Source organism: Ictidomys tridecemlineatus, chromosome 1 (genome assembly GCF_052094955.1).
Source record: "Ictidomys tridecemlineatus isolate mIctTri1 chromosome 1, mIctTri1.hap1, whole genome shotgun sequence".
NCBI lineage: Eukaryota > Metazoa > Chordata > Mammalia > Rodentia > Sciuridae > Ictidomys > Ictidomys tridecemlineatus.
Window position 1 is genome coordinate 158,040,489 of NC_135477.1, and position 25,201 is coordinate 158,065,689.

At 46.0% G+C, this 25,201-nt stretch overlaps 2 protein-coding genes across 7 annotated transcripts in view; one reads left to right on the plus strand and one right to left on the minus strand.

Annotated features, from left to right (window-relative positions):
- Positions 1 to 1,123: 1,123 nt before the first annotated feature.
- Phykpl (5-phosphohydroxy-L-lysine phospho-lyase) lies at positions 1,124 to 25,003 on the plus strand. Of its 3 annotated transcripts, none has more exons than XR_013425007.1 (13): positions 1,124 to 2,075; positions 2,921 to 3,039; positions 4,193 to 4,352; positions 7,360 to 7,434; positions 8,018 to 8,105; positions 8,183 to 8,299; positions 9,853 to 9,935; positions 10,189 to 10,414; positions 18,620 to 18,774; positions 19,183 to 19,272; positions 20,758 to 20,888; positions 21,821 to 23,738; positions 24,599 to 25,003. XR_013425007.1 is itself a non-coding variant. In XM_005335731.5 (13 exons), exons 1-13 carry the CDS (start codon positions 2,017 to 2,019, stop codon positions 24,628 to 24,630), a joined length of 1,404 nt encoding a protein of 467 aa, XP_005335788.1. In that variant the 5' UTR covers positions 1,130 to 2,016; the 3' UTR covers positions 24,631 to 25,003. The 3 variants fall into 3 exon arrangements, 1 of the variants encoding a protein (XP_005335788.1); XM_005335731.5 differs by having other exon boundaries at positions 1,130 to 2,075; positions 21,821 to 21,889; XR_013425009.1 differs by lacking the exons at positions 1,124 to 2,075; positions 4,193 to 4,352; positions 7,360 to 7,434; positions 8,018 to 8,105 and having other exon boundaries at positions 2,089 to 3,039.
- Positions 20,087 to 25,201, minus strand: part of Hnrnpab (heterogeneous nuclear ribonucleoprotein A/B) — a 44,838-nt gene continuing 39,723 nt past the window's right edge. For 3 of the 4 annotated variants that reach the window (XM_021733560.3, XM_078019652.1, XM_005335728.5), the window contains 3 exons: positions 24,110 to 24,224; positions 23,279 to 23,419; positions 20,087 to 23,010 (listed from right to left, as the gene is read on the minus strand). In XM_021733560.3, coding sequence (XP_021589235.2) covers positions 22,940 to 23,010; positions 23,279 to 23,419; positions 24,110 to 24,224 — 327 coding nt within the window. In that variant the 3' untranslated portion in view covers positions 20,087 to 22,939. The remainder of the gene's footprint in view (positions 23,011 to 23,278; positions 23,420 to 24,109; positions 24,225 to 25,201) is intronic. The other variant, XM_005335729.5, reaches the window with a different exon arrangement.

Below are 25,201 nucleotides of genomic sequence, written 5' to 3' on the forward strand. Positions count from 1 at the left end.
AAGCAGAGCCAGGGACAGCAAACATTTGAAATGCACAGGACAGTTCTGCCCAACAATGAATTCATTGCCCAACAATGAATCATCTCACTAAGAATGCCAGTTGAGAAACACAGGTTCAAGTCTTGGCTCAGCCCCTTCCTCCCATCCCATGCCCTCTTGCTTCCAGTGTAGCTTTGGAGGACACACATGGGATAACAGATGGGAAAATGCTTAGCATGGGCCAGAGGCAGAAAGGAATGGACTTCTTCTGAGCAGGGAGAGAGTGAAGCTATAGATAGATCATCTGAACCAGGAAATGTCCCAGTCTGGTCTGACCTTCAACTGTATCAGCCCCTGACCCTGGATAACCAGGGGCAGGTAAGATGTTCGCTGATCCTGGGTACAGCCTTCTTGCCCTCTGCTCCATGGCAGGAAAGCCCCTGAGCCAACCTGACTGCTCTGAGCAGCCCTAGGCTATGCCTGTGGCTGGATGTTAGGCTGTAAGACAACACTGAAGATGGAAATCAGGCAGGACTTTCTCTCCTCTCTCCCTTCCTCCCCCCACCACACACACCCACACATACACACACACACACAAAAAAAAAAAAAAAAAAAAAACATTAAAAACTGAAACTGCAGGGCAGAGAGGAACATGGGTCTCTCCAGCAAAGAGGAGGAGCCAGTACATTGAGAAAACCATTGACCGCAGTCTCATTCACACACACAAGGGGCCTTGACCCTCAAAAAAAGAAGTACGTGCCATAAACAATTAACCTCTCATGGTTAATTTTAGAATTTTTTCAAGAATGGTGTACAGATACAAATAAGAAACTCAGTTCAGGAAGATGACAAAGTTCTGTGGGTGGATGATGGCGACCATTGTACAACAATGGGAATGGACTTACTGTCACAGAATTGTACCCTTAAAATGGCTAAAATGGTAAAGTTTGTTATGTGTATTTTACCACAATAAAAAACATAAGGAATAAAAGAATATAAGAATGTTCTTTAATAAATGCCTTAAGCAGTCTACAATTTTATGAGGAAAAGAAGAAATCAGCAATCAGGAAGCCAAGCAGAGAGCTGGGAATCATGAGAAGATAGATACACACCAGCAAGGGTAAGTGTAAGCCTTCCTTCCCAGCGTCCTCAGGAGGCAGTCCCAAGTTCTTCCTTGTTCTAAGGTTCAAGGCAGGAAGTCTTCGTGCCCCCAGGAAGAGGAAGAACTGCTCTCCAGGCTTCCAATCCCTTGAGATCTTTTCTTCTCACTCCCTGAAACTGGAGTCAAGCCTTTAGCAAAGGCCTTTCCCTTCCTGGGTCTCAGTTTCCTGGACAATATAACACAGCTCGGGAGACTTCCCAACTCTCTTCCAGTCTAAACACTGAATCCTCTCAAATTCACCCCGCCTGGACTCCAGCAGGAATCAGGTCCAGCACTTAGTTAGCCCCAGTAATGCCCCTTGTGCCCTATTTTCCTGCTGCTCCTGCAGGAGCTGGAGAGGCCTGTCTTCTACTCTGCCGCCCCTGGTGCATACCAGGCCCCAGGTGGATATCATTTGCACATTTTTCATTTAATCCTCACACTGCATCATTTTTTATGCACGGAGACGGCAACTCGTCCAAGCGTAGCCTGCCAGGGTTGAGTGCTGCTCAATCGGGCGCTGGGAGCAGCGGCGGGATCACCTGGGGACACTTCTTCCGGGCAAGGGGAGACAACGGCACGGGTATGTGAAGCGGGTACGCCAAAAGCGCGTCCCGGAACCAAAGCCAGGACAGCACTCGGAAGGGCGGACGCAAACCCGGCCTGGCGGGAGAAGGACAAGGAATGACTCGCTAGCCGGAAGCCTGCGAAGCTCGTTTGCCAAAATGAAAGAACTAAAGCGAAGTGGGCCACTTGGGGGCGGGGCCTGAGATGCAAACTTGAGGCCAAAGTCTCGGGGGAGGCATGGGCGGGGCCGGGGCGGGGCCCTAGATTCCAAGCGCGCTTGGCCCAGTCTCTCGGCGCAGCGTCTCTGCACCGACTGACAGCGCAGCGCCATGGCCACGGATCAGCGCGCCAAGGCCGACACTCTGTCCCTGCGGCAGCGGCTCCTCAGGTACCTAGGCGCGCGCACGCACGACGCACGCACGCACGACGTGCACGCGCCTCCGGCACAGAGCCCGCGACTTCCCATCCCCTCACGGCCTTTTCCGGGCCGCAACCCCGCGTGTTCGGAAGCTCTGCAGCCCTGGGCAGGCGGTTCCCGCAGCTGCTTCCTCGCAGCGGCTTCCCGCTGGCTCCTGGGCCCACCCTGAGGCTCGGGAACCGATGTCACCCGCCCCGCAGCTCTCGCCACGGGCGCCTGGGGAGACAGCCTTTGCCCTAGCATCTGGGCGGACCTCGCCCACTGGAGAGTGATCCTCGGAGGGCTGAAAGTTCAGACGGAGGGTGGGGTGGGGAGTCCTTCACAGCGTTAGAGGAAGTATGCACTTGACCTGGGAGAGGGGCCCTCAGTGGGACATGGCAGGGGAGGAGAAGGCATCCTCCAGCCAGAGCTCAAGACTAGCACACATCTGGGGCAACAGGGCCACTTAACTGGCAAGGAATCTTTAGGGCTGAGACACAGCTACCTAAGGGTGCCATTCCTTATACAGCCATACAGGGTCCCAGTGGGTCTGACTAGGGCAGCTTCCTTTTCCCAGGATCTAAGCAACTGATGTGGGCACACAGGGAAATGAGCAAGGCCACTGAGGCTTAATATGACTTAAACAATTTTAAGTCTTAGCAACTTCCTGCCCCATCCTTTTCCTTCTTCACTATGGAACGTGGAGCCTGGCAGCAAGGAAAGAGCACTTTGTCCTTAAAGTTTTTGTTCTTTCCAGAAACCAGGAAGAGGTGAGGAGGTAGGTGGTCCCTTCAGGTCTTCAGACATGGCTGTCCACCTCTGGTCTGTCCCCACAGCTCTTCCTGCAGACTTTTTTTCCCTGAGGATCCAGTTAAGATTGTCCGTGGCCAAGGGCAGTACCTGTATGATGAACAAGGGGGAGAATACATCGATTGCATCAACAATGTGGCTCATGGTCAGTATCACCTCAGGCTGGTGGGGTAGGAGAGGAGGCTGAGGCTGTGAATCTGATGCCAGTTGTAGAGAACCTGGCTTGAGCTGAGTCACATCCATGTGCAGAGACCGCCCAGTCTTTGTCAAGTAGCAGTAGAAGTCTCCAGGCAGGAGTCAGAGGTCTAGGTGTGTGGATTCAGTTCCACCTGGGACTGATGATGAGCTCAGAGAGTGACAGACAGCCCAGCCATGACCAGCACTGCAGCACAGCCGTCGCCAAGTACAGGGATTATGGCAGAGATTCAGCTACATTGACCATTTCAGGTGCTGATAAGGAAATTGAAGCAGAAATTCAGTCATTCAGCTAGAACTGCCAGAACTGATGGAAGAAAAGGAGTCCATGTATTAGGAGGCAAAATGGAGGTGAATAAAACAGGTTAAAAGTCAAGGCTCAGGGCTGGAGTTGTAGCTCAGCGGTAGAGGGCTTGCCTTGCATGTGTGAGGCACTGGGTTTGATTCTCAGTACCACATATAAATACATAAATAAAATAAAGGTCTATCAACAACTAAAATATATATATTTTTTAAAAGCCAAGGCTCTAGCTTTTGCTAACTTACCAACTTTGTGATTTTGAACAAGTTACTTCATTCTCTATACCTATTTGCTCGTCTGCATAATAGACCATGTACTACTAGACATTCACCTCCAAATGTTCTGGAGAATTATGTGTGTTAACTAAAAAAATTTAGTTTTGAATGTACCTGATATTAGGCAAGCTCTCAGTGCATGTTCCTTGTTATTATCCTTGGCCTTTGGCAATAAAGATTACCTCCAGCCCCCACCAACTGGTCAAGTCAAGCCATGTGACAATCACCTCTGATCCTTGCCCCTCAAGGAAAAGGCCTACAGAAGCCTTCTTAAAGGCATAGTTTGTCTAAATAGGATTTCTGCTAGAGAATCTTTTCCTTCTGCTGGAATCCCAGGAACTTCTTTTTAGATCTTCCTTTCCAGATTCATCATCCCCGCCTCCCCCCCCCATCTTAAACTCATCTCTTTCCACCTCTCCCTTTGTAACTGCATCTCCCCTGGCTGGGTTTCCAGAATGGGGCTGGGGGAGGCCCAGTGGGACTGGCCGAGTGGAGTCGGCCATTTGATGGAGGTGGCCCTCTTGCAGTCGGGCACTGCCACCCTCTCGTGGTCCAAGCTGCACATGAACAGAACCAGGTGCTCAACACCAACAGCAGATACCTTCACGACAACATCGTGGATTATGCACAGAGGCTGTCGGAGACCCTGCCAGAGAAGCTCTGTGTGTTTTATTTCCTGAATTCTGGGTAAGTGAACTGCAGCCAGCCCCTAGCAAGAGAGTGAGGCACCAAAGAAGAATCACTCACATAGGCACAGCATGGTGTAGGCTTCAGGGAGAGGCTCCTGTGCTTCCTAAGTGTGGATCCTGGTTCTTTTTCTGTTGGATCCAGTTTTCTTCTCTTTTAGTAAAGGATGTCATTGCCTCTCTTCCAGGATCATTGTTGGGGCTTGATGAATTAATGTGTTCCTTTATTTCTGCCTTCCATAAGGCCCAAAGACCCCTGCTTAGTAGAAGCAGAAACATCAAATGATTCTTCAAAGAAATATAAAATTACCAAGAAAAGTTATTGTCTGGAGAAAAAGCATATGGTATAATGAGGCCCAAAAATTTGGGGGGACCTGACCTGTTCTGGAAGGTCAGGAAGGTTTCCCTGAGGAAACAATGTTAAGCTAAAAGCTCAGGAGAAAACTAAGGGAAAAGGAAGGAAGGGTGCTGCCTACTCCACCACAAATACTCTTGTCTAGGTCGGTCACCACACAGAACAACTTGTGCAAAGGCCCTGTCATAGGAAGGGGCACAGCATCCTGGCACACTTGAAGAACTGAAAGAGGAAGAGGAAAGGGTGTGAGCTAACTCTGGAGAGGGACCTAGGGCCCATCACCCAAGGACCTTATCCATCAAGTGAGGACACTGTATCCTCAGAGCACTGGGAAGACATCAGAGGGGTTTAATTAGGAAGTGATGTCATCAGGGCTGGCAGAAAGCAAGAGTTGACAGGGTTTGGTGCCAATTCAGGGGCCAGGTAAGAGGTGATTGTAGCTTACAATGAGAGTGGCAGTGACAGCAGAATCAGGCAGATGATCATGGCATATCTGAGAAAGAATATTCCAACAATTGTAGATAGTGGCATTTGGATTATAGTAGTGATTTTTGTTTGTTTTTATGGTGGTATGGAAGCAACCCAGAACCTTATAAATGGTAGACAATCTCTCTACCACTGAGCACTTGCCCAGCCTAGTAATGATGATTATTATTGCCATTGCCATTTATCATTCATCAGTTCCCTGCATTACTTCTAGGAAGTAAAATTTACCATCTTAATTTGACAGATAAGGAAACAGTTCAAAGAAAGGAGCTAAGAAGTGACAGACTAAACTGGAACCCCAGTTGGAAGAGTAGGGAATTGGTGCAGGGTTGGTACTTTCTCAGCAGAGGAGGAAGAGCTATTCCTATTGGCTTATTAACCCACCAAATTCATTGTGTATAGGTGCCAATGACTTTTATGTTACCAAATTCAGTAATCTTGGCTACCTTTGACTTATCTGTCTTCCAGCAATATTTGACAGAGTGACCGTGCTCTGGAAAATTTTTCCTCTGGTTTCTGGTGCCTTCCTGGTATCCTGACAGCTTTTCTGGCCACTCCTCCTCTGAATCCTTTGTCAGTACCTCTTGCTATATTCCTCTGGACTGGTCCTGGGCCATTTTTTTTCTCTCTTGAGTCCTCTTGCTCCATGATCTCATCCATTACCTCAGTATTAAATATCCGTGTGCTGCTGACTCCCAATTTATATCACAAGCCCAGATGCTTCCCATGTGTCCCAGACTCAAGGTTCTAACTTGTTCATTTGACATCTGACAAACGTCTCCAACTTCACATATCCAGAAACAATCAAGACATGTCTTCTGCGACACCTAGTGTGAGACCATTACACTGGTTCTCCCTGATGTTCCCAGCCACCGACTCCCGGCCTTCCCAGCCCCACCACTGCCATCCTCACATCAGCTCACCTCATAAATGGCATCACTATCCACATCTCTGCTCAAGGCAGAAATGAAATACATGCATTTCTGCTTCAGTCCCATCTTGTCTGTCTCCAAAAAATCCCTTTACTCCAAGCACTTCCCCATCCCCTGCTCTCACCTGGACCTCCTAGGTCTCCTCACTTCTGCTTTCATTCCCTTTTGACATATAGCTACAGACTGCCTCCTAAAATGGGATTTGAATCATGTGCTTTCTCTGATTAAAACTCCTCAATTGGCTTTGTTGACACTGAAAAGAAAACCCAGGCTCCTTCCCAGCCCTGTGAATGTGGCCCCTGCAGCACTCTGCACTTCTCCTGGTTTGCCCTCCCTAGGCTCTGGCCTTGCTTGTCTTCTCTTGCTTCTCTGACACAAGTTCCTGCCTCCATCAGGGTCTTTGTGCATGCTGTTCCCTCTGCCTGGAATGGTCTCTCTCAAGACTCAGGTGTTACCTCCTTAAAGAGCCACCCTTGACCCTAGCTAGGGTGGCCATAACAAAATGTCAGACTAGGGGACTTCAGCAATGAAGTGTACTATATCATATTTCTAAGAAGCAAAAAGTCCAAGATCAAGGTGTCAGTAGGATTGGTTTCTTCTGAAGCCTCTCTCCTTGACTCACAGAGAGCTGTCTCCTTCTTGTGCCCTCATATGGCCTTTCATCTGTGTGGAAACATCCCTGATGTCTCTGTGCATCCAGATTTCCTCTCCTTCTAAGGACACCAGTCAGATTGGATCAGGATATACTGAAGCCCTTCTTTTACCCTACCTCTTCAAAAGCTTTATTTCCACATAAAGTCACATATAAGACACTGGGAGTTAGAGCTTCAACATAACAATTTTGGAGCAACACAGTTCAACCTCTAACACACTGTTATTTAAAGTAGCGCCCATCCGATTCTCCCTTAGTACGCTGGACCCACAGCTAGCACTTACAAAAATGATCACTCTTTGTTTTTTTGGCTTTCATGCACATCAGAATGTAAGTTTCAAGGAGGCCAGGGCCTCCTGTTTTACCTACTCTTTTTACCCCAGAGTGTCACTGAAGGGCTTTAAGAGGGAGGGTGATAACAGGGCTGAGCATATAGGAGGCACTTTATGTCTATCAAACAAATGACTAAATGAATGAAGTCCAAGAATCTTCTTGCTGCTGGAAGGGTTCCTCTGTTCACATGGTTTCTCTGTGGAGAACCTTTGAGTGACTGTCCAAGCCATGCCCACCTTTACTGTTATAGGTCAGAAGCCAATGACCTGGCCCTGCGGCTGGCTCGCCAATACACGGGACACCAGGACGTGGTGGTATTAGACCAGTAAGTGAAACTCATAGCCCTGCCTGCCACTTCCAGGCCCATAGGCTTATTGAGGATCAATAAGACTTTGACCTTGGCTACCTTAGACAGAGGATGAAAACCTTGAAACATGATAGGCACAGGACTGCGCCCCAAAGATACCTCCCAGGGACTCTATCTAATCAGGCCACTGTCCCGGGAGGGCAGCTCCTGGGGAGGAGGACATGCTTTGTAAGGAATTGAAAGTCCTTCATTTAGATATTCAAACTGTTCCACCTGTAGCTCCTATATATTGAGTATCTGATGTGCAGAAGACCCAGGCCTGGGCTTAGAGCATTAGCCCAATTAAGATACATTATACCCTGAAGGAGACACCACAAACACACTTCACAGAGGAGATAATTGGACCCAGAGAGATTAAGCAATCAGTATTTTGACATGGCCAGTTAGTGGCCTTGTAGGAAGTCTTACTACAAGGCCCATGCTTGTTCCCAGCCCAAGAGCTGGGGGCCTTTGTGTTGCCTTTGGCAGTGGATAGACAGTGGTCAGGGTTAGATCATAAGAAGGTGCTACTGGGGCCTGAGCCCTCCCTTTTTCTCCCCAGTGCTTATCACGGTCACCTGAGCTCCCTGATTGACATCAGTCCATACAAGTTCCGGTACCTGGATGGCCAGAAGGAGTGGGTCCATGTGGTATGCACTACCCACAATGGCAACAGGTTGGTGCCCACCCCAAAGCCAGAATGACACAGTGCTTGTACTCCCTACAGGCACCTCTCCCAGACACCTACCGGGGCCCTTACCGAGAGGACCATCCCAATCCAGCTGTGGCCTATGCCAATGAAGTGAAACGTGTTGTCAGCAATGCACAGGAGAAGGGCAGGAAGGTAACCACACCCTCAACAGTCCAGTGAATGTCACCACCACTGTTACCTGCGCTGTGCTGGATGCCTAGAGGGAAAGCAGAATGAGGCCCTGCCCTCTTGGAATTTAGTGTGTGCATGAGGTGGGACAAATAGGTGCCCAGCCAAGAATTTTGGTGAGAACATCCTAGATGTTATAGGCATCCAAGGCCCAGGGAGGACTTATGTGGGCACGAAGGCAGGTCCTTGCAGAAGGTACCTGACTGCAATAGTAAAAGGTGAATAGGAATTAGCTACTCAAGGCGGGGAGCAGGGGAAGAAGGGCCTCCTAAACAGGATAGCCTATGCAGAGGTGAGGAACTGTGGGTGTGGAGACAGGTGGGCCTGAAGAGGCAGACAGGACCCATCTGCCAGGGGATCCCAATGCTGTGCTGAGTGCCTGGAACTCTGCACTGGAGACCATGAGTGTCAGTGAAGGGCTTTAAGAGGGAGAGTGATAACAGGGCTGAGCTGTTCTCTCATCCATCCCAGCTGTGTGGGATGGATGTGAATGGGATATCCTGAGAGGAGGGATCTTGAGGAGGCTGTGTTGGTTCTAAGTGAGCAATGGGGAAGCCTGACCAGGGCAGTATAGTGGAAATGGAGTGGACAGGCAGAAACAGGCGAAATGTGCTATGACCCAGAACAGCACCCACAAAGGGCAGTTTTGGTGACTGGGGTGAAGACTTTCTGGAATACTTCACTGAAGGAGTGACAGAGTTAAACACAGGATACATGGCAAAGAACGGTGGGCTGTGGGACCAGAAGGGTTAGCAGGACCAGACCAAGAAAGTCTGACCTGTAGATTTCAGATGCTTGCAGCCACTTCCATAAAACCTGAAAAGAACATTGCTGTTTGCAGCAGAGGTAGAGGATCAGTTTCCCAATCAGCCCTCCCCACATCCTACCAATGGCCTCTGAAGCAGTTCCCAGGCAGAACACAGTTGGGAAATCATGGCTGTGAGCAGAGGGGTCAGTAAAGGGTTTTAAGCAGGACAGCAAAGAGTTCAACTTTCTGGCTTGTAGTGTCACCCCTGTGGTCTTGTGAGAGAGACACTGTAGAAGTGTCCAGTTGAGTAGATGACAACGATGAAGCCAAGGCAGAAACAGGCAAGTCCTCTGGGAGGCAGGCATGTCATAGAGGAAGTAGTGAGTTCAGAGATGTTACTGAAGTAGAATCCATGTCTGCATGACTGATTAGATGAGGGAGGGAGCAATCAAGAATGGGACCCTATTTGTCCAAGGCAGGAGGGATGAGATTGGTACTGGTCACCAGAGAGGAGAAGGAAGGAACAGGCATACCAGTGAATTTATAGTTAGGGACACACCAAGAACAAGGGGACGGAGGCATCCATATGTAAGTGTTGGTTTGAGACCTAAAAGAAAACCCGAGTCTCAAACCATCAGATGTGACATGGGCTCCTCTGGGCTCCAAAGGAGGGTACAGCAGTGATGGCATCTGGTCCTGATGCTGAGCCAGCATCAGCAGGGCACACCGAGTTGCATGGTGGTGTTCCCAATGTGTGTCTCATCCACAGATTGCAGCCTTCTTCATGGAGTCTCTGCCCAGCGTGGGAGGGCAGATCATTCCCCCTGCTGGTTACTTCTCCCAAGTAGCAGAGTAAGTAGATGGGCAGCACCTGCTCAAGGGAGGGCAGAAAACTGTGTTCCTAATCCCAACCACAGCCTGACCTGCTTGCCAGAATATTTTAAAGAAATGATGGCCTAGAGAAGGCTACCCATTGCCCATTCCCCCTGCCCTCCACCACCCCACCTTTCTGCTGGCAGATCCAGGTTCAGAGCCCTAAGACCTCCCAACTCCTGGTTAAATTCCTCTCACCAAAGCCCCGATGGCCATCTGTCCTCCACCACAGGCACATCCACAGGGCTGGAGGGGTCTTTGTCGCAGATGAGATCCAGGTTGGCTTTGGCAGAGTAGGCAAGCACTTCTGGGCCTTCCAGCTGCAGGGGGAAGACTTTGTCCCTGACATTGTCACCATGGGCAAGTCCATTGGCAATGGCCACCCAATTGCCTGCGTGGCCACCACCCAAGCTGTGTCAAGGGCATTTGAAGCCACCGGCGTCGAATACTTCAACACGGTGAGTGAAGGCTCCAGGGCAATGGAATACCATGGGCTTTACTAGACTCCAGCTTACCCATAGTAAAGGTGGCAGGGATAGTACTATACCCAGTGCAAAGTTGCCTACAGTGTGCTAGGCCCTATGGCAGGTGCTGGAGCCAGAAAGCTGAGCAGCTGCATGAGGAGCTGAGTATTTTAGGGAAACAGATAACCCAGGAACAGACTTCACGTCAGAGGGTAGCTTTATGTTTTCTGTCTTTGTGATAACTGAAGTTGACCCAATAGCTTGTTCAATGGCTCCCAAGATGGAGATTACAGTGTAAGCAAGTAGAGCATGGTGGTTAGCCATAGTTTCATTGCAGAGACAATCTAAAATGATCCAAAGGCAGTGAGGAACTGTGAAGGGTGTGTTTGTTTTGCAGTACTGGGGACAGAACTCAAGGACTCTTGCAGGTTAGGCAAGCACTCTACCACTAAGCTACACCTGGAGTTCCAGTGAGAGGGTTTTAATCATGGAAGATGAGGTCTGAAGTAATTTTTGGAAAGATGCAGACAGAATCACAGAAGACTGTAACAGGCAGGAAAGGAGGCCCAAATCTGTGCTTAGGCCACAGGAAGAACAGGAAAGGACAGAGCTGAGGACCCACTAAACTGTCAAAAAGAGGCAGTTTGAATTAGAGATCAAAACATTCCAGAGCTTAAACCAGTTTCAGGATGGCTAAATAAGGCAGAGAAGGTCATTGAGAGTGAGGGAAATGCTGGGTACAGTGGTGCAAGCCAGTAATCCCAGCAACTCAGGAGGCTGAAGCAGGAGTATCATAAGTTTGAAGCCAGCTTGGACAATTTAGCAGGACCCTATCTCAAAATAAATTAAAAAAAAAAATGGGACTGTGGCTCAGTGGTAGAGAGCCCCTGGGTTAAATATTAAAATAAAAGGGATGGGATATAGCTCAGTGGTAAAGAATGGTCCCATTCTTGCCTAGCATGCTTGAGGCCTTGAGTTCAATCCAAGTACCGAAAGGGAAAAAAAAAAAAAAGTAACATTTTGGCTGGTGCTTTCAGCAGACTGTCACTGTGTGCCCAAGTGACACAAACAGTGCCTGTGCCCTCTGAACAAGCTCACTGTCAGGGGAGACAGGGTCATGGTACCATCATGATATCAGTGGAAGATGACTTAATGGAAATAGTGTTCATGGCACTGTGAGAGCAAAGGGGGCGCCCCAGACAGGAGGTAGGCCAAGTGATGAAGGCATTGTGTGGAAATGAGCCCAAAGCCAAATCTGGAATAATGAGCAGGTATTCGCTGTGTAAAAAGAAAGTGTTGTGTTTGATGAAAGACAATGACACAGTGAAGCTTGATCCTGGAGTTTTTGTTTCATATATTTGTTTTACTTGAACATCAAGTGCACATAACTAGACTTAAGTATAACCCTTGTTTCATAAAATACTCTCATCATCTGTCCCTGCATATTCTTCAAGTTAACAATTTACCTGGTTACCTTATTGATGTTACAAACAACTTGGGAGGACATCATCTCAAATAAGTTAGGACCTTGATGATAACCTACATTTATTCTTTTATTTGGCCCCAAACCATCTCATTGCCTCCATCACCTAGATAACTATCACTCCAAATCCCAAGTTCATTATTTATTCTAGTTGTTTGCTGAATTTAGTTGGATTTTGTTGTTTTCACCTAGCATTGTATTACTAAGATTCATCCATATTGCTTTTCACTGTAATTTGCTTTATAATACTCACTGTGTTAACGTACCACAGATTATTCATCCATTCCCATTAATGTGCTTTGAAGTTGTTCCATGTTTTGGCAATTATGTGCCGAGTTTTTCTTAGAAGTGAAAGGATAGGTTATGAATTAACCTAAGAGTAAGACTGCCAGGTCACAGGGGTTGTATCCACCCTCAATTTTAAGAGACAATGGCATCAATTTTCCAAAATAGTTCACAAGACCCTTCACCGGCAATGTATGTCCTCATCAACACCTTTTAGTTTCTGCCAGTTAAGAGCCATGTAGAATGGTAGCCAATATGGACTTGGTATGCTGTTCCCTGACTTCAAATTATATGAAGCATCTCCTAATTTTATTAACCATGCATTTCCTCTTCTGTGAAATGCATGTTTTTTTCATATTTTAAAATTATTGATGATTTTCTTATTTGTGGGAATTTTGTATATCTGTATACACATGTGTCTGTATGTTTGTGTGTATACCTACACAAACATATCTATATACTTTTTTTAAATGTTGTTTTTTTATACCTTTATTTATTATTTATATGTGGTTCTGAGGATCGAACTCAGTACCTCACACATGCTAGGCAAGTGCTCAACCACTGAGCTACAGCCCCAGCCCCTCTATATATTCTTGAAACTAATTCTTTGTCAATGTGTATATTATAAATATGTTCATCCAGTTAATAACCTGGCTTTTCAACTTTTTGTATTTATGATAAACCAGTTTTCAATTTTTAACATCATTGACCTATCTTTTCTATTATAGTTTTTCATTTATTGTCAAAGAAATCTCTCCCTACTTCGAGATCTAAATATCTAAAATATACTATCAATATTTTAAGTGTTTTGACATACAAGTCCTTAATCTGTCTGGAGTTAATGTAGGGTGTACATCAGGAATCATCATTTTTCTCTGATTCCTTTATACTTCACTGATGCTACCTCCATTTAGTAACCAAAGGTCATACATAACATACATAAGTGGGTCTTGTTTATTTCTACTCTTTTGATTAACTTGTCTATCTCTTCTTGTAATCACGTTACTTTATTACTGTTATGAGCTTCATAATATGTTCTTATCTGATATAAAAAAGGTCCCTCTTACCATTTTTTCATGTTCAGAAGAGTTCTGACTACTCCTGACCACTTTTTCTCTCTCACTTTATAAACACTTCAAGAAATGTTTTCTCTCTCACTTTATAAACACTTTAAGAAATGCCCTGTTGGAATTTTGTTAGGGAAACTGCTTGAACTATAGGTCAATTTGAAAAGCTTTATTTACAATATTGAATCTTCCTATTCAGGAACATGGTGTAACTTTCCATGTTTTATAATCTTCCCTATAAAGATCTTACATATAGGAGTTGGGGTTGTGGCTCAGTGGTAGAGCGCTTGCCTAGCACATGTGAGGCACTAGGTTCAATCCTCAGCACCACATAAAAATAAATAAAGGTATTTTTTAAAAAAGTTCGTGCACACTGCTAGATTTTTTATTGCATATATTCACCATCATAAATGGTGACTTGTGTGTATATTTACTTTTGGTTCTGTTATAAAAAATCAGAGCCAGGCACAGTGGTGCACGCCTATAATCCCAGAGGCTTGGAGAGGCTGGGGCAAAGAGGATCACAAGTTCAAAGCCAGCCTCAACAAAAGCGAGGTGCTAAGCAACTCAGTGAGACCCTGTCTCTAAACAAATACAAAACAGGGCTGGGGATGTGGCTCAGTGGTCAAGTGCCCGAGTTCAATCCCTAATACCAAAAAAGAAAAACTATGGACTATCCACATTCTCTTGCTAAATTCTATTATGTCTAAGAATTACAGGAAGTTTTTTTGTTGTTTTTTCCTGTATAAATAATCTTATCACCAAATAATGTCAGCTGTTTAATTACACAGGATGAGAGGCTTCCACTACAAAATAAATAATAGGACATGAGGCATATTTGTTCAGTTTATGGGAATGCATGTATCTGTCCATTTAGGATGATGTTTGTGGCCTGAGGGTGTGTAGTTCAGTGGCAGAATGTATGTTTAGCATATGCAAGGCCCTGGGTTTCATCTCTAGCACCTCAATAAATAGATAATATTTGCTTGGGTTTAGTTTTTTTTAGTTTTTAGCAACACTGGGAATTGAACCAGGGCAACTCTACCACTGAGCTACATTCCCAACCCTATATGATTATATATGATATGCTACCTCCATCTAGTAACCAAAGGTCATACATAACATACATAAGTGGGAGAGATAGAGTCTAAGTTGCTAAAGCTGACCTGAGACTCTCCTACCTCAACCTCTCAGATCACAGTGATTACAGACATGTGCCACCAGTGCCCAGCTGTATTTTTAATATAAACCATCTTTATACACCTGAGACAAATCCAGCTTGAGTGTGGGATATTCTCACTTTTATGCACTATTATATTCTACTTCCTTATATTTTATTTATAATTTGGCATCTATTTTCAGAAGTAAAATTTAACTAGAATTTTTTTTCTTGTAACTTGGGTTTTGCTAGCCTTGTAGAATGAATTAGGAAGTATTCTTTCCCTTTACATAAAATTGGAATGACCTGTTCCTTGAAAGTTTGGTAAAAACTCAATCTGAACCTTGTGTTTTGTGAAAAGAAACTTAATTGCTTTTTTTTCTTTTGGTACCAGGAATTGAACCCAATGGTACTTAACCACTGAGCCACATCCCTCAGCCCTTTTTTATATTTTATTTAGAGAAAGGGTCTCACTGAGTTGCTTAGGGCCTTGCTAAATTGCTGAATTGAGGCTGGCTTTGAACTTGAAATCCTCCTGCCTCAGCCTCCTGAGTTACTGGGATTACAGGAGTGTGTCACTGCTCCCAGCCTTAATTGCTGCTTGAAGTTGTTTTAGTCAGTTTGGGTTGTTATAACAAACTACCATAGACTGGGTGGCTCAAACACAACCAAAATTTCTCACAGTTCTAGAGGCAGAAAGTCTTAAGATCAGGGTGTCATGATGGTTGAATTCAGGTGAGGATCCTCTTCCAGGTCACAGAAAACTGACTTCTCACTGTACCATCAAATGATGGAAGGGGCAAGAGAAGTCTCTGGAGACTCTTTTTAAAAAGTTTAATCCTATTTATGAAGGCTCAACCCTCATGACCTGATTACCTATCCTTTTAATACCTTCACATTGGGTGTTAGGATTTCAACCTAAGAATTTTGAGGGGACAACAAAACATTGTCCATTTTAAGTTATACAGGACTTTTTACTAAATGTTTTCTGCCTTTTCTCTCCCCCTCTGGGACTGTATGTTAGTCTACTTGATTGTGTCCACACGTTTCTACAGGCTTTTTGTTTTTTGTTGTTTGGTTTTGAGATGGGATCTTGCTGTGTTGCCCAGGCTCATCTTGAATTCCTGGACTTGAGCAATCCTTCCAGTGGTGAGTTTAGGGCTTTTCAGTTCTTTCTGAACATACACATATATTTGGCTTGAGCATATTCCTAAGTATATGCATGACCCTTAAATTACCAGGAATATGTCAGAGCTAGCTTTTCAGAGTCCCTACAGACATCTCATTTCCCAACTTTTTATTTTATTTTTTTTTTATTAATCTACTGTTTGTCCCAATAGTGAGCCACGATGTTAAACTATTGCTTCTGATCAACAAATACACTGGAAAAAAGGCTGTTCACACTGGGCAAACTCCTCCAGTGTCAAATAAATTCCCCCTTTTGTGTGAGGTCTTCCAGGGAGCCACCAGGAAGGTCAAGAGTTCCCAAAGAATGGGGCTTCCAAAGACGCTTCAAACCCATTTCCTGAGTTCTGATGGGTTTTGCTAGTATTGTTCCTTTTATGGAGGAGAGAATTTTGGAAGGGGGGGGAGGCAGGGACCTTATTCTGTCACTTTCATCACTATCATTTTAAGTCATCAATTCTTATTCCTTTTTTATGCAATTGGCTCTTTTGGAAATTTCTGCAGTTTTCCTTGTTTTTAGTACTGGGGAATAACACCAGGTATTCTACCACGGAGCCACATCCCTAGCTCTTTTTGAGACTGGGTCTAGCTGAGTTGCCAAATCTGTCCTAAGACTTGCAATCTCTTATCTCAACCCATCAAATTGCTGGGATTACAGGCATGCACCACTATACCCAGCTTGAAAATTTATTTTGTCTTTATTATTTTAAATTTTTATAATGTCCATATATGCATTTCACCTTTCTCCTTTTGATACTCTGTGAATTCTTTACATCTGAGGTAGTTTTTTTTTTATTCCAGATCTATTTCAACTACTTGCACATTCTTCTTTTTTAATATTTATTTTTTAGTTGTAGTTGGGACACAAAACTTTTATTTATATGTGGTGCTGAGGATCAAACCCAGGGCCTCGCATGTGCTAGGCGAGAGCTCTACTGCTGAGCCACAACCCCAGCCCCTACTTGCACATTTTCATATCATTGTTCTCCTTCTAAGACTTCTATTATTCAGATATTAGCACTTCCATATAACTTAGTTTTTATTTACGTTTTATATTTGTTTCCCCCACTTTTTCCTCGGGGGTTTTCTCACCTGGTCTTTTTTTTTTTTAACAAGTTGGCTTTTTTTTTAAATATTTTTTTAGTTGTAGATAAATTATGAGGTATTGAGGATCAAACCCATTGCCTCATATGTGTGAGGCAAGTGGTGCTCTGCCATTAAGCCACAATCACAGCCCTCTCACTCTAGTCTTCAAATTCAAAATTACTGAGCTGTAGCCAAGTGTGGTGGCACATGCCTGTAATCCCAGGCAACTCAGGAGGCTGAGGCATGAGGATCTCAAGTTCTCAGCCTGACAATTTAGCGAGACCCTGTCTCACAATACAAAATTAAAAAGGGCTGAGGTTGTAGCTCAATGGTAGAACACTTGCCTAGCATGCATGAGGCTCTGGATTTAATCCCTAATATGGGGAGTGGGGTAAAGTTTCAGATTTTGGATAAGGATTAATCAACCTGTAGTTCATGTTAAATAAAAAAAAATGATAATTCCAAATGATAATGAAATGTCGAGTAAGACATTACTGGAGTCTCAGACTGATGGGAATGCAGTTTTTTTCATGTAAATATACATTTACCATATAACCCAACAAACAGTTCCACACCTATTTACCTAAGCAAAATGAGAACATAGTTTTTACAAAAGGACTGTGTACAAATATTCATAGGATTTTTATTCATAATAACCAAAGGATCCATCAACCGAAGATTGATAAACAGATTATGGCAGATCCATAAAATGGAATAATTATACAACAAAATGAACAGATTGCTGACACTTATAACAGTATGGACAAATTCCAAAAACAATGAGCAAAAGCTAGGCACAAGGATATATAATTCTTTAATTCCATTTAAATCACATTCTAGAAAAGGCAAAGCTAGAGTGACAGAAAGCAGGTCAATGCTTGCCTGGAGCTAATAGTGAAGGAGTGAGAGTACAAGAAACTTGGAGGAGTGATGGAAATATTCTGTAGCCATCGTGGAGGAAGTTGCATTCAACCTTACACTTAAAAAAAATCATTATTTATTGTTATGCCTAAATTTCTTGGTTTTTGTTTTTCAGCAGTACTGGGGATTGATTCAAGGGCCTTGCACAAACTAGGCAAGCACACTAACACTGAGGTACACACCCAGCCCCAAAGCTTGGTTTTTGTAACATAGGGGATTGAACCCAGGAGCACTTTATCATGGAGCTACATCCTCAGTCCGTTTTTTGAGAAATGTTCTCATCAAGTTGCTTAGAGCCTAGCTAAATTGCTGAGGCTGGCCTTTTTGTGATCTCCCTACCTCAGGAGTCACTGGGCTTCTGATCCTTTAAAACACAGGTCCCATTCAGACACCTGTGGGGTCAGGCTGGACAGGAAAAGCAAGCTAATGCACTCACTGCCTGAAGAGAACCACTGATCTTGCTTGGTCCTTGTGTGGCCAGATAGGCCATGTTTGTTTCATCAGAAATAAAGGTATGAAGTCTCCTGCAAGAATTTATGAACCCAATTCACAAGCTTAGAAATGCCATACAAGCCAAATAAAATGCAGGGGTATTCCAGGGTCAGCCAACAGAGCTGTGAATTTATGCCACCCAGAGTGACTTCCCTGGTAAGCTTTGTGGTGTGCTGTTATGAACCCTCCTTTACAGAGGTGATGGGTACAGTCCAGTGCTGTGGATCTGGGCACAGCCAATGACTTGCCACCCTAAGGCCTCTGAAGGAGGATGGGATGGCACTAGCTCTTTTGAAACACACCTTCTCCAGTGGTTCTGTGGGGCTCCCAACTGCATTTCCAGGGATACCTGACCTGGCTTGAAGCCACAGAAAGTAGGACATCCAGTGGGACCACAGGAGCTCAGTCTACTGAGAACTCTGAGCCCTGTGCTCCAGTCGCTTCCTTTGGAAGTGTAGCAATTCTGTGCGGTGTGTGGCCCACTCTACTGGGTATCTGACATATTTTGTCCCCTGGCTCAGTTTGGGGGCAGCCCAGTGTCCTGTGCTGTGGGGCTGGCAGTCCTGGATGTCTTAGAGAAGGAGCAACTGCAGGCTCATGCTACCTGTGTGGGCAGCTTTCTGATGGAGCTTCTCAGGCAACAAAAAGCCAAACATCCTATCATTGGTGATGTCAGGTAAGGCTCTGAGACAGCAGTCAACCCCCCAATAACCAAGCACCTCCCAGGGCCCAGGATAGTCCATATTATTCAACCTAATATGGATGGTAAGAATTTTTATGTCCACATTCCAGAGGAACTGCTACTCAACACTGTACTTTCTAGGGAAGAAAGCTCAGATTCAGTCTAAGCACAGGCTGACCCCAACCCTCTTTCTTCTGTCCACAACCCAGCCCCCATCCCTTCCCAGTTATTCCCCAGAACTGTTTGCATCCATTCCAAGGGTTCCTAGGCTCTCTGCCTCCACAGGAGGCACAGGGACAGTCCCAGATAGTTCCAACAGGGGTGTCTGGTTGAGACCCAGGCAAAATATGAGCAGGGATGGTGGCCTTTAGACCTGGCCTTCTGAGATGTCAACTTTTCCAGGGGTGTTGGACTCTTCATTGGTGTGGATCTGGTCCAAGATGAGGCCACGAGGATGCCAGCAACCCAAGAGGCTGACTATGTGATAACCAGGTATTTTTTCCCTTCAAGTTGCCTTCTAAAGTAGAAATCACCATGATGCCTCTTTGCACAACCTAGGGCCTTGAATAGGAGGAAGCCTCCCTCTGTCCACCCTGTTCCCACAAACCTGGCTAAACAGCTATAGTATCTGGGCCTGAGGGGCAGAGGCAGCTGATCTGACCCTCTCAACTGAGCTCTCAGGACAGGAAATTATAGCTCTGTCAGCCATGTACCCAATGCCAGGAAGCCCTAAATTTCACACAGGGCTGGAGAAGGAAATAGCTTTCCTAAAGCTTCATCTGAGGGCTACTATACCACCAAGACTGGGGGGACTCCCCATTCCCAGAGTGCCAGGTTGATGGAATGGTTTCCCACTCTTCATCTGGACTGGAGGTGTGCAGCTGGGGCTCACTCTACCAGCCTCCTAACCTGGGGTCTTTCACTTGAAGCCCAGGCAGGACCTAAGGCCTCAGGACCTCTTCCCCTATTACTGTCCTCTTTATCTCTACTCCCCATTCCTACCTTCCCCCCCACAACAGAAACCCCCTCTGGTATGCCTTTATGAATGTTTCATAATTTGAATAATCTTGTGTGCTAATTCACCCTATACCATATTAATGTAAATCCTTTCCCTCAAATGTTTGCAGTGGCCAGTCCCTGCCAGCTCACCCAACATCTTCACAATGAGCGTTGGAGATTCTGAATGGTCAGGTGGCAGAGAAGCCAGATACCGGGTTAATTCTTACACCTTCACAACAGTAAATATGGGATAGGTGTTCCACCTGCAGTGACCCTGCTAGGTGGCAGAGCTAGATTAGGCCCAGGGGAGAATCCACAGTTCAAACTTTATTATTTCCAATGTGCTGCAAAGAACAGAACAGGAAAAAGAAGCCAGAAGACAAATTGAAAAACAAGCCCCACCCCACCCCCGTAATATTTTAACAATAAAAAATAAAGAAAGGGAGCATAAGTCAAAACACAAATCATTCGAGACCCTTGTCAGTGGCCAAAATATCCAAATATTAATGTGGAATATTAAAAATTATTCATCTTCCCAAAAAGAATGGGAAATTAATAGTCCTGTCTGGGATGACAAGTTACCCTAGGAGGGAAGTTACTGAAGCTTGGCAAATGTTACAGAATTCTCATTCCATTCATGTTAGACATGTTTCATTAGAAAGGGGACATACTACACACCACAAACCATGCACAAAAGGGAAATACAGGCATTGTCAATAACCCTGGTCAGTCTTGGCTTGGTATAGACTGGAGAAGTCAGACCCATTTTGGGGGCAGCAGAGCCAAGTACATTCCAGACAAGGGCCATTAATGCTGGGCCACTGGATGAGCAGGACTTTGGCAGGGTGGACAGGGCAGTGTCTTGGTGGGAAGTGTCTAGTGAAGGACTCTGAAGACAATGTAGCTTGAATCCTGGACATTAAGCCAAAGTGAGGATGAAGAAGGCTTGAATGTCAAAGGGGTGTCCTGTCCTCACAGGCTGAAGGAAAACTACATTTTGCTAAGTGCTGATGGCCCTGGAAGGAACATTCTGAAGTTTAAGCCCCCAATGTGTTTCAGCCTGGACAATGCACAACTGGTGGTGACAAAACTGGATGCCATTCTGACAGGTGAGCTTGGAGCAGCAACTGACCATGTTACCTAGAGCCCCCAGCATGCACTAAGGGGCATGAGAGCCCAGAAGACGACAGGATATCCTTTAGACACACACCAAGTTTGCAAAGGGCCTTCCAGCCAAGCCTCTCCTATTCCTGCCTGAACCTAAAAGAGCTTTCTAGCCCTTTGGGCATCAAGCCACCAGCCAACCCACCTGCCTAGGCTAGACCCCATTACATGTGCTTAAAGTCACCCTGAGACACAGATGGCAGCAGCTTCCTTCTATACTGGAAGCTAGGAACACATTCACCTAGCTGGGGGGTGGCTGAAATGAGATTCGTTCAGAGACTGGACAACAATAAACTTCTCCAATCACCTAGAATGGTCAAAAATAAGCCCAGTGTATTCCCCTCAATCTATTTACATCTCTACCAAACTGAGATTAAGCCCTGTTGAGTCTGTATACCATTTATGGAGACCTTTGAGACCCCCATATAGGCAAAATTATCTGTGGAACATATCAAAGGTAGTCTTTCCCTTCCACCTCTGGGTTACTTCTTTGCTGACCACAGGTATACATATGCCCAGGGCCCTGGAGCTGAACAAAGTCCAATTCCTGCTAGACAATTTGAGATGGTAGGGGTTCTGATGGACAGTGTTATTTGTGGGGAGCCTAACAAACCAGAAGCTAACCAGCTACAGAAGTGGTTTAGGACTCCTGGACACAGCCTGAAAGTAACAAGAGAACTGAGGGCTGGCTTATGTTTTCCAGGTGTATATATGGTTCCCTTCCAAGAAATTGCTAGCCCACCTCTGTGAGTAAGGGTCAGGTATGAAACTGGCCATGTAGGTGGGCCCAGTCTCTAAACTGCTATCCAAGCAGCTTTGGACACTGAGGGCTCCAGAGAAAGGTGTTCCATTGGGGTGGCTTTGTGGTCTTTTTCAGATATGGAAGAGAAGGTAAGAAGTTGTGAAACACTGAGACTTCAGCCCTGCTCAGTCAAACATCCTCCCGGTGAGTGGGCCTTGCCTCTTGTTCTTAAGAGACCCAGAGATGGTTTCTTACCATCAACAGCCATTATCCTTAGCAAAATGAACCTTCTAAAACATTCTTTATAGATCCTTCTCACAGGTTACTTTTTTCAAAAGTGGGAAGCTCTTACTTCCCTGGGTATTATCTACCCATCCCCACCAGAAAGTCTCTAAAACTTGGCCTGTACTTGTTGGCTAGGATGAGAGGGCAGGAATAGCCATTTCCTCCCTCAGTGAGCTTTCTATGCTGAGAAAACCAACCATGGATGTGTAGGGTGTGTACGCCTGACAGGATGCTCTCCAGAGATGGAGAGAATATAGACCCAAAACAGCTCACAAAAGGTCAGTAGTCAGGTCCTTCGTCCAAGCTGTAACCCACAACTGGGTCAGCATCTGAAAGACCTTGCTATGGGAGAAGGCCCCAGCCCCAGAGCACCTGGCACCCATACTCTGGGTAAGAGGTCTCACAGCATATCCCACACTCACCCAGGCTTGGGGGTTTTAAAATTTTTATTTCAAAAGCTTGGATAGCTTCAATATCCAGGTCGTGGCAAAATCAGGACACGTGTAAAATACCTTACAATACATTAGATTCCCAAAAGGTACCAAAAAGTACAGTAAAATTAACACTTCCATTACAGGAAATGTATGACACAAATAATATAAAATTAAAAGGTGGGAAAAAAGGTGACACTGGTTTCCTAAGATACATTTTACTCTTTACAACCAGGGTCCACAGGTCCAGGCTGCAGAGCGGCAGCAGGAAGCAGACCCTCCAACCTGGTTCTAGGTAACCTGGTAATAAAATCAACCCCTAATGCCGCTCTGGCCTGAGACACCACACGCTGCCTAAAACAACTAGAGCTCTGGAAATAGTAAACAGGAGAGTGATTTCCAGGGGGGAAATTTTAAATAAGATGCACATGGGACAGGCCATAGAAAGTTTGCCAAGTTAAATTTGGTACATAATTGCGTTCACTCCGTATCCAACAAAGCGTGTGCGGTCAGTCAGTCAGCTGCTCCTGCTGCCGCCTCAGTATGGCTTGTAGTTATTCTGATGACCACCGCGTCGCTGGCTCTTCCCGTAATTTGTACTACCCTGACCTAGGGACAAGAACAACGTAGCAGCTACTACTTACTGAGCATTTACCTTGTGCCAGGCGCTTGACACGCATCCTCACAGGATCCTCAACCCTGTACAGTAGGGATCACCTCTATTTTACTGAGGCCCTGGAGCTAAAACTCCACTGGGTAGCTCCAGTGCCTGAGCCAGGGCCTGTCTGACTCCAAAGCCCCTGCTGCCAGTGGCCCCTGCACTGTCTGACCTGCCCCCCTGGTGGGGGAGTGGATAGGGCCTCCCTCTCCTACTTACTGTAGTCGTAGCCGGGGCCGTAGCCGTAATAGCCATAGGGCGAGTAGTCGTAGCCGCCATAGCCGGGCCCGTAGCCCTGCTGGTAGCCGTAGCCCTGGTTCCAGTAGTTGCCGTAGCCCTGATTCCAACTCTGACTCTGACCTGTGGGGGGAGCAGGGCACAGGGGCCCATGGACCATTTAGCACACGCAGGAGCTAGGATGGAGGAAATCCTGCCCTTTGGGTGGCGGGGTTACAATGGCAACTCAGGCAGAAGCCATGGGGCTGCTTTCTGTTTTTAGAGGGCCCTGGGCCCAGCTCTGGGCCTGAGACGGGATCAGGAGGCCAGGATGCTAACTTCACCTGGGGTACAAGTGGCTTACTCAAGTCACCCTCTGATCACCCCCACCCCTCCCTGGCAGCTTGGCCTTGAAAAAGATGCAGTTCAGGCTTTGGAGTCAGAGGGCCTGTGATGGAAGGAGGTAAGCGCCTGGCACAGCTCTGCCCTACCCTTCTGCCCACTGGCCCCTGTGTGTACAAGACTCAGAGGACAGCCACAGAGCCAAGCACAACCCATCATGCCCCCGCCCAGAATGCAATGCAAATGCTCCCTCTGCCCTGGGGCCCCAAGCCGCACAAGTGAAGACAGACAGGTCTCTTCCATTCCAGGAGCCACAGCAGCAAAAGCACACAGCTGACCCAGGAAAACCATTCCTATTCCTGTCCCATTCCCATTTCACACACTGCCTGCCCACCCATGCTGCACAGAACACCAGAGGCAACCCCAAAACAGGCACAGAAGGCATCTTACAGGCAGGGAAACAGGACCCATCTTCACTGAAGTTTCACTTACCTCCACCTCCACCGCCACCACTGCCTCGATTCCCTCTGTTGCGGTTTCCTCGGCCCCCAGAGCCATACTGCTGCTGCTGATAGACTTCTTTGGGCTGGGCCACCTTGATTTCACACTAAAAGCCAAAAAGACAGTGGGTCACGCCAGTGAGGCTAGCTCAGAACAAAGATTTTCACTGCAACACTCAGATGGTAGACTGGGCATGTCAATTTGCTCAAAATATGCTGGGGCAGAAATCCATGTGTGCTAAAAGCTCCTAAAACCAACTAAAACCCAGGGCCTTTCTTTAAGAGAACCTTTCCTAGGAAAATGCACTGGACCAACTACAGCCCAGGAGGGCAAGACACACCAGACATCAGGGGAACAGAGGACAGATGGCCTGGGAGTTGGCACCACCTCTGTCCTGCTGAACAAGAAGACCAGAAGACTTTTCAGGGAGGTCTTGGGCACTAGAGACATTTCATTTTTCTTTCTTTTCTCTTTTTACAGAAGAAACTCATCCCACCCAAATATTCTACTGAGAAAACCCTGACCTCCATCACAGTTTCTGAGGCTCAGCATGGGGCTTTGCCTGAGACCACAATGCCACCCATCCCTCTGCTCTTCCAAGCACTAGCCTACCGCTGGGATAAGGCCATGTCTACATCCCCACCACAGGCCCAGAGGGTCAGTTTCCTTCCTGCCCAACATCTGCACTGGGCAAGGGGATGGGGATTGTGTCCGATAAAATAAATCAGTGGTACTTAAGGAAAATATTGACAGACACCTCCATTAAAAACAGTAAAAATCACTACACACTGTGTATCCCCACATAAGATTCATTTAATTGACATTTGAACCTGCTAAGTGATGTCTGTTTTCTATCCCATTTAATTAAAAATTGAGTTGATTACACTCAACTGAATACTTATTTGTAACACTCACCATTAAAATGTTAGCTTAAAGACTCTTACCACTGCTTTGTTCGCATGCACATAAAGCAGTCCGTCACTGTCCACTGTAGGAACAACTCGCATCTCACCTGCTTATTTTACAAAACATTTAGGGACCTAATCCCTATTTGGAGCTTTCTAAACTCCTAGCCAGGATGGG

What these genes read in the sequence shown, in the direction of transcription:
- Phykpl (XM_005335731.5), top strand. Translation starts at nt 2,017, where the DNA reads ATGGCCACGGATCAGCGCGCCAAGGCCGACACTCTGTCCCTGCGGCAG. An exon ending in GACGTGGTGGTATTAGACCA is followed by an intron (nt 7,435 to 8,017) that starts GTAAGTGAAACT and finishes TTTTCTCCCCAG; the next exon opens with TGCTTATCACGGTCACCTGA. An exon ending in TACTTCTCCCAAGTAGCAGA is followed by an intron (nt 9,936 to 10,188) that starts GTAAGTAGATGG and finishes CCTCCACCACAG; the next exon opens with GCACATCCACAGGGCTGGAG.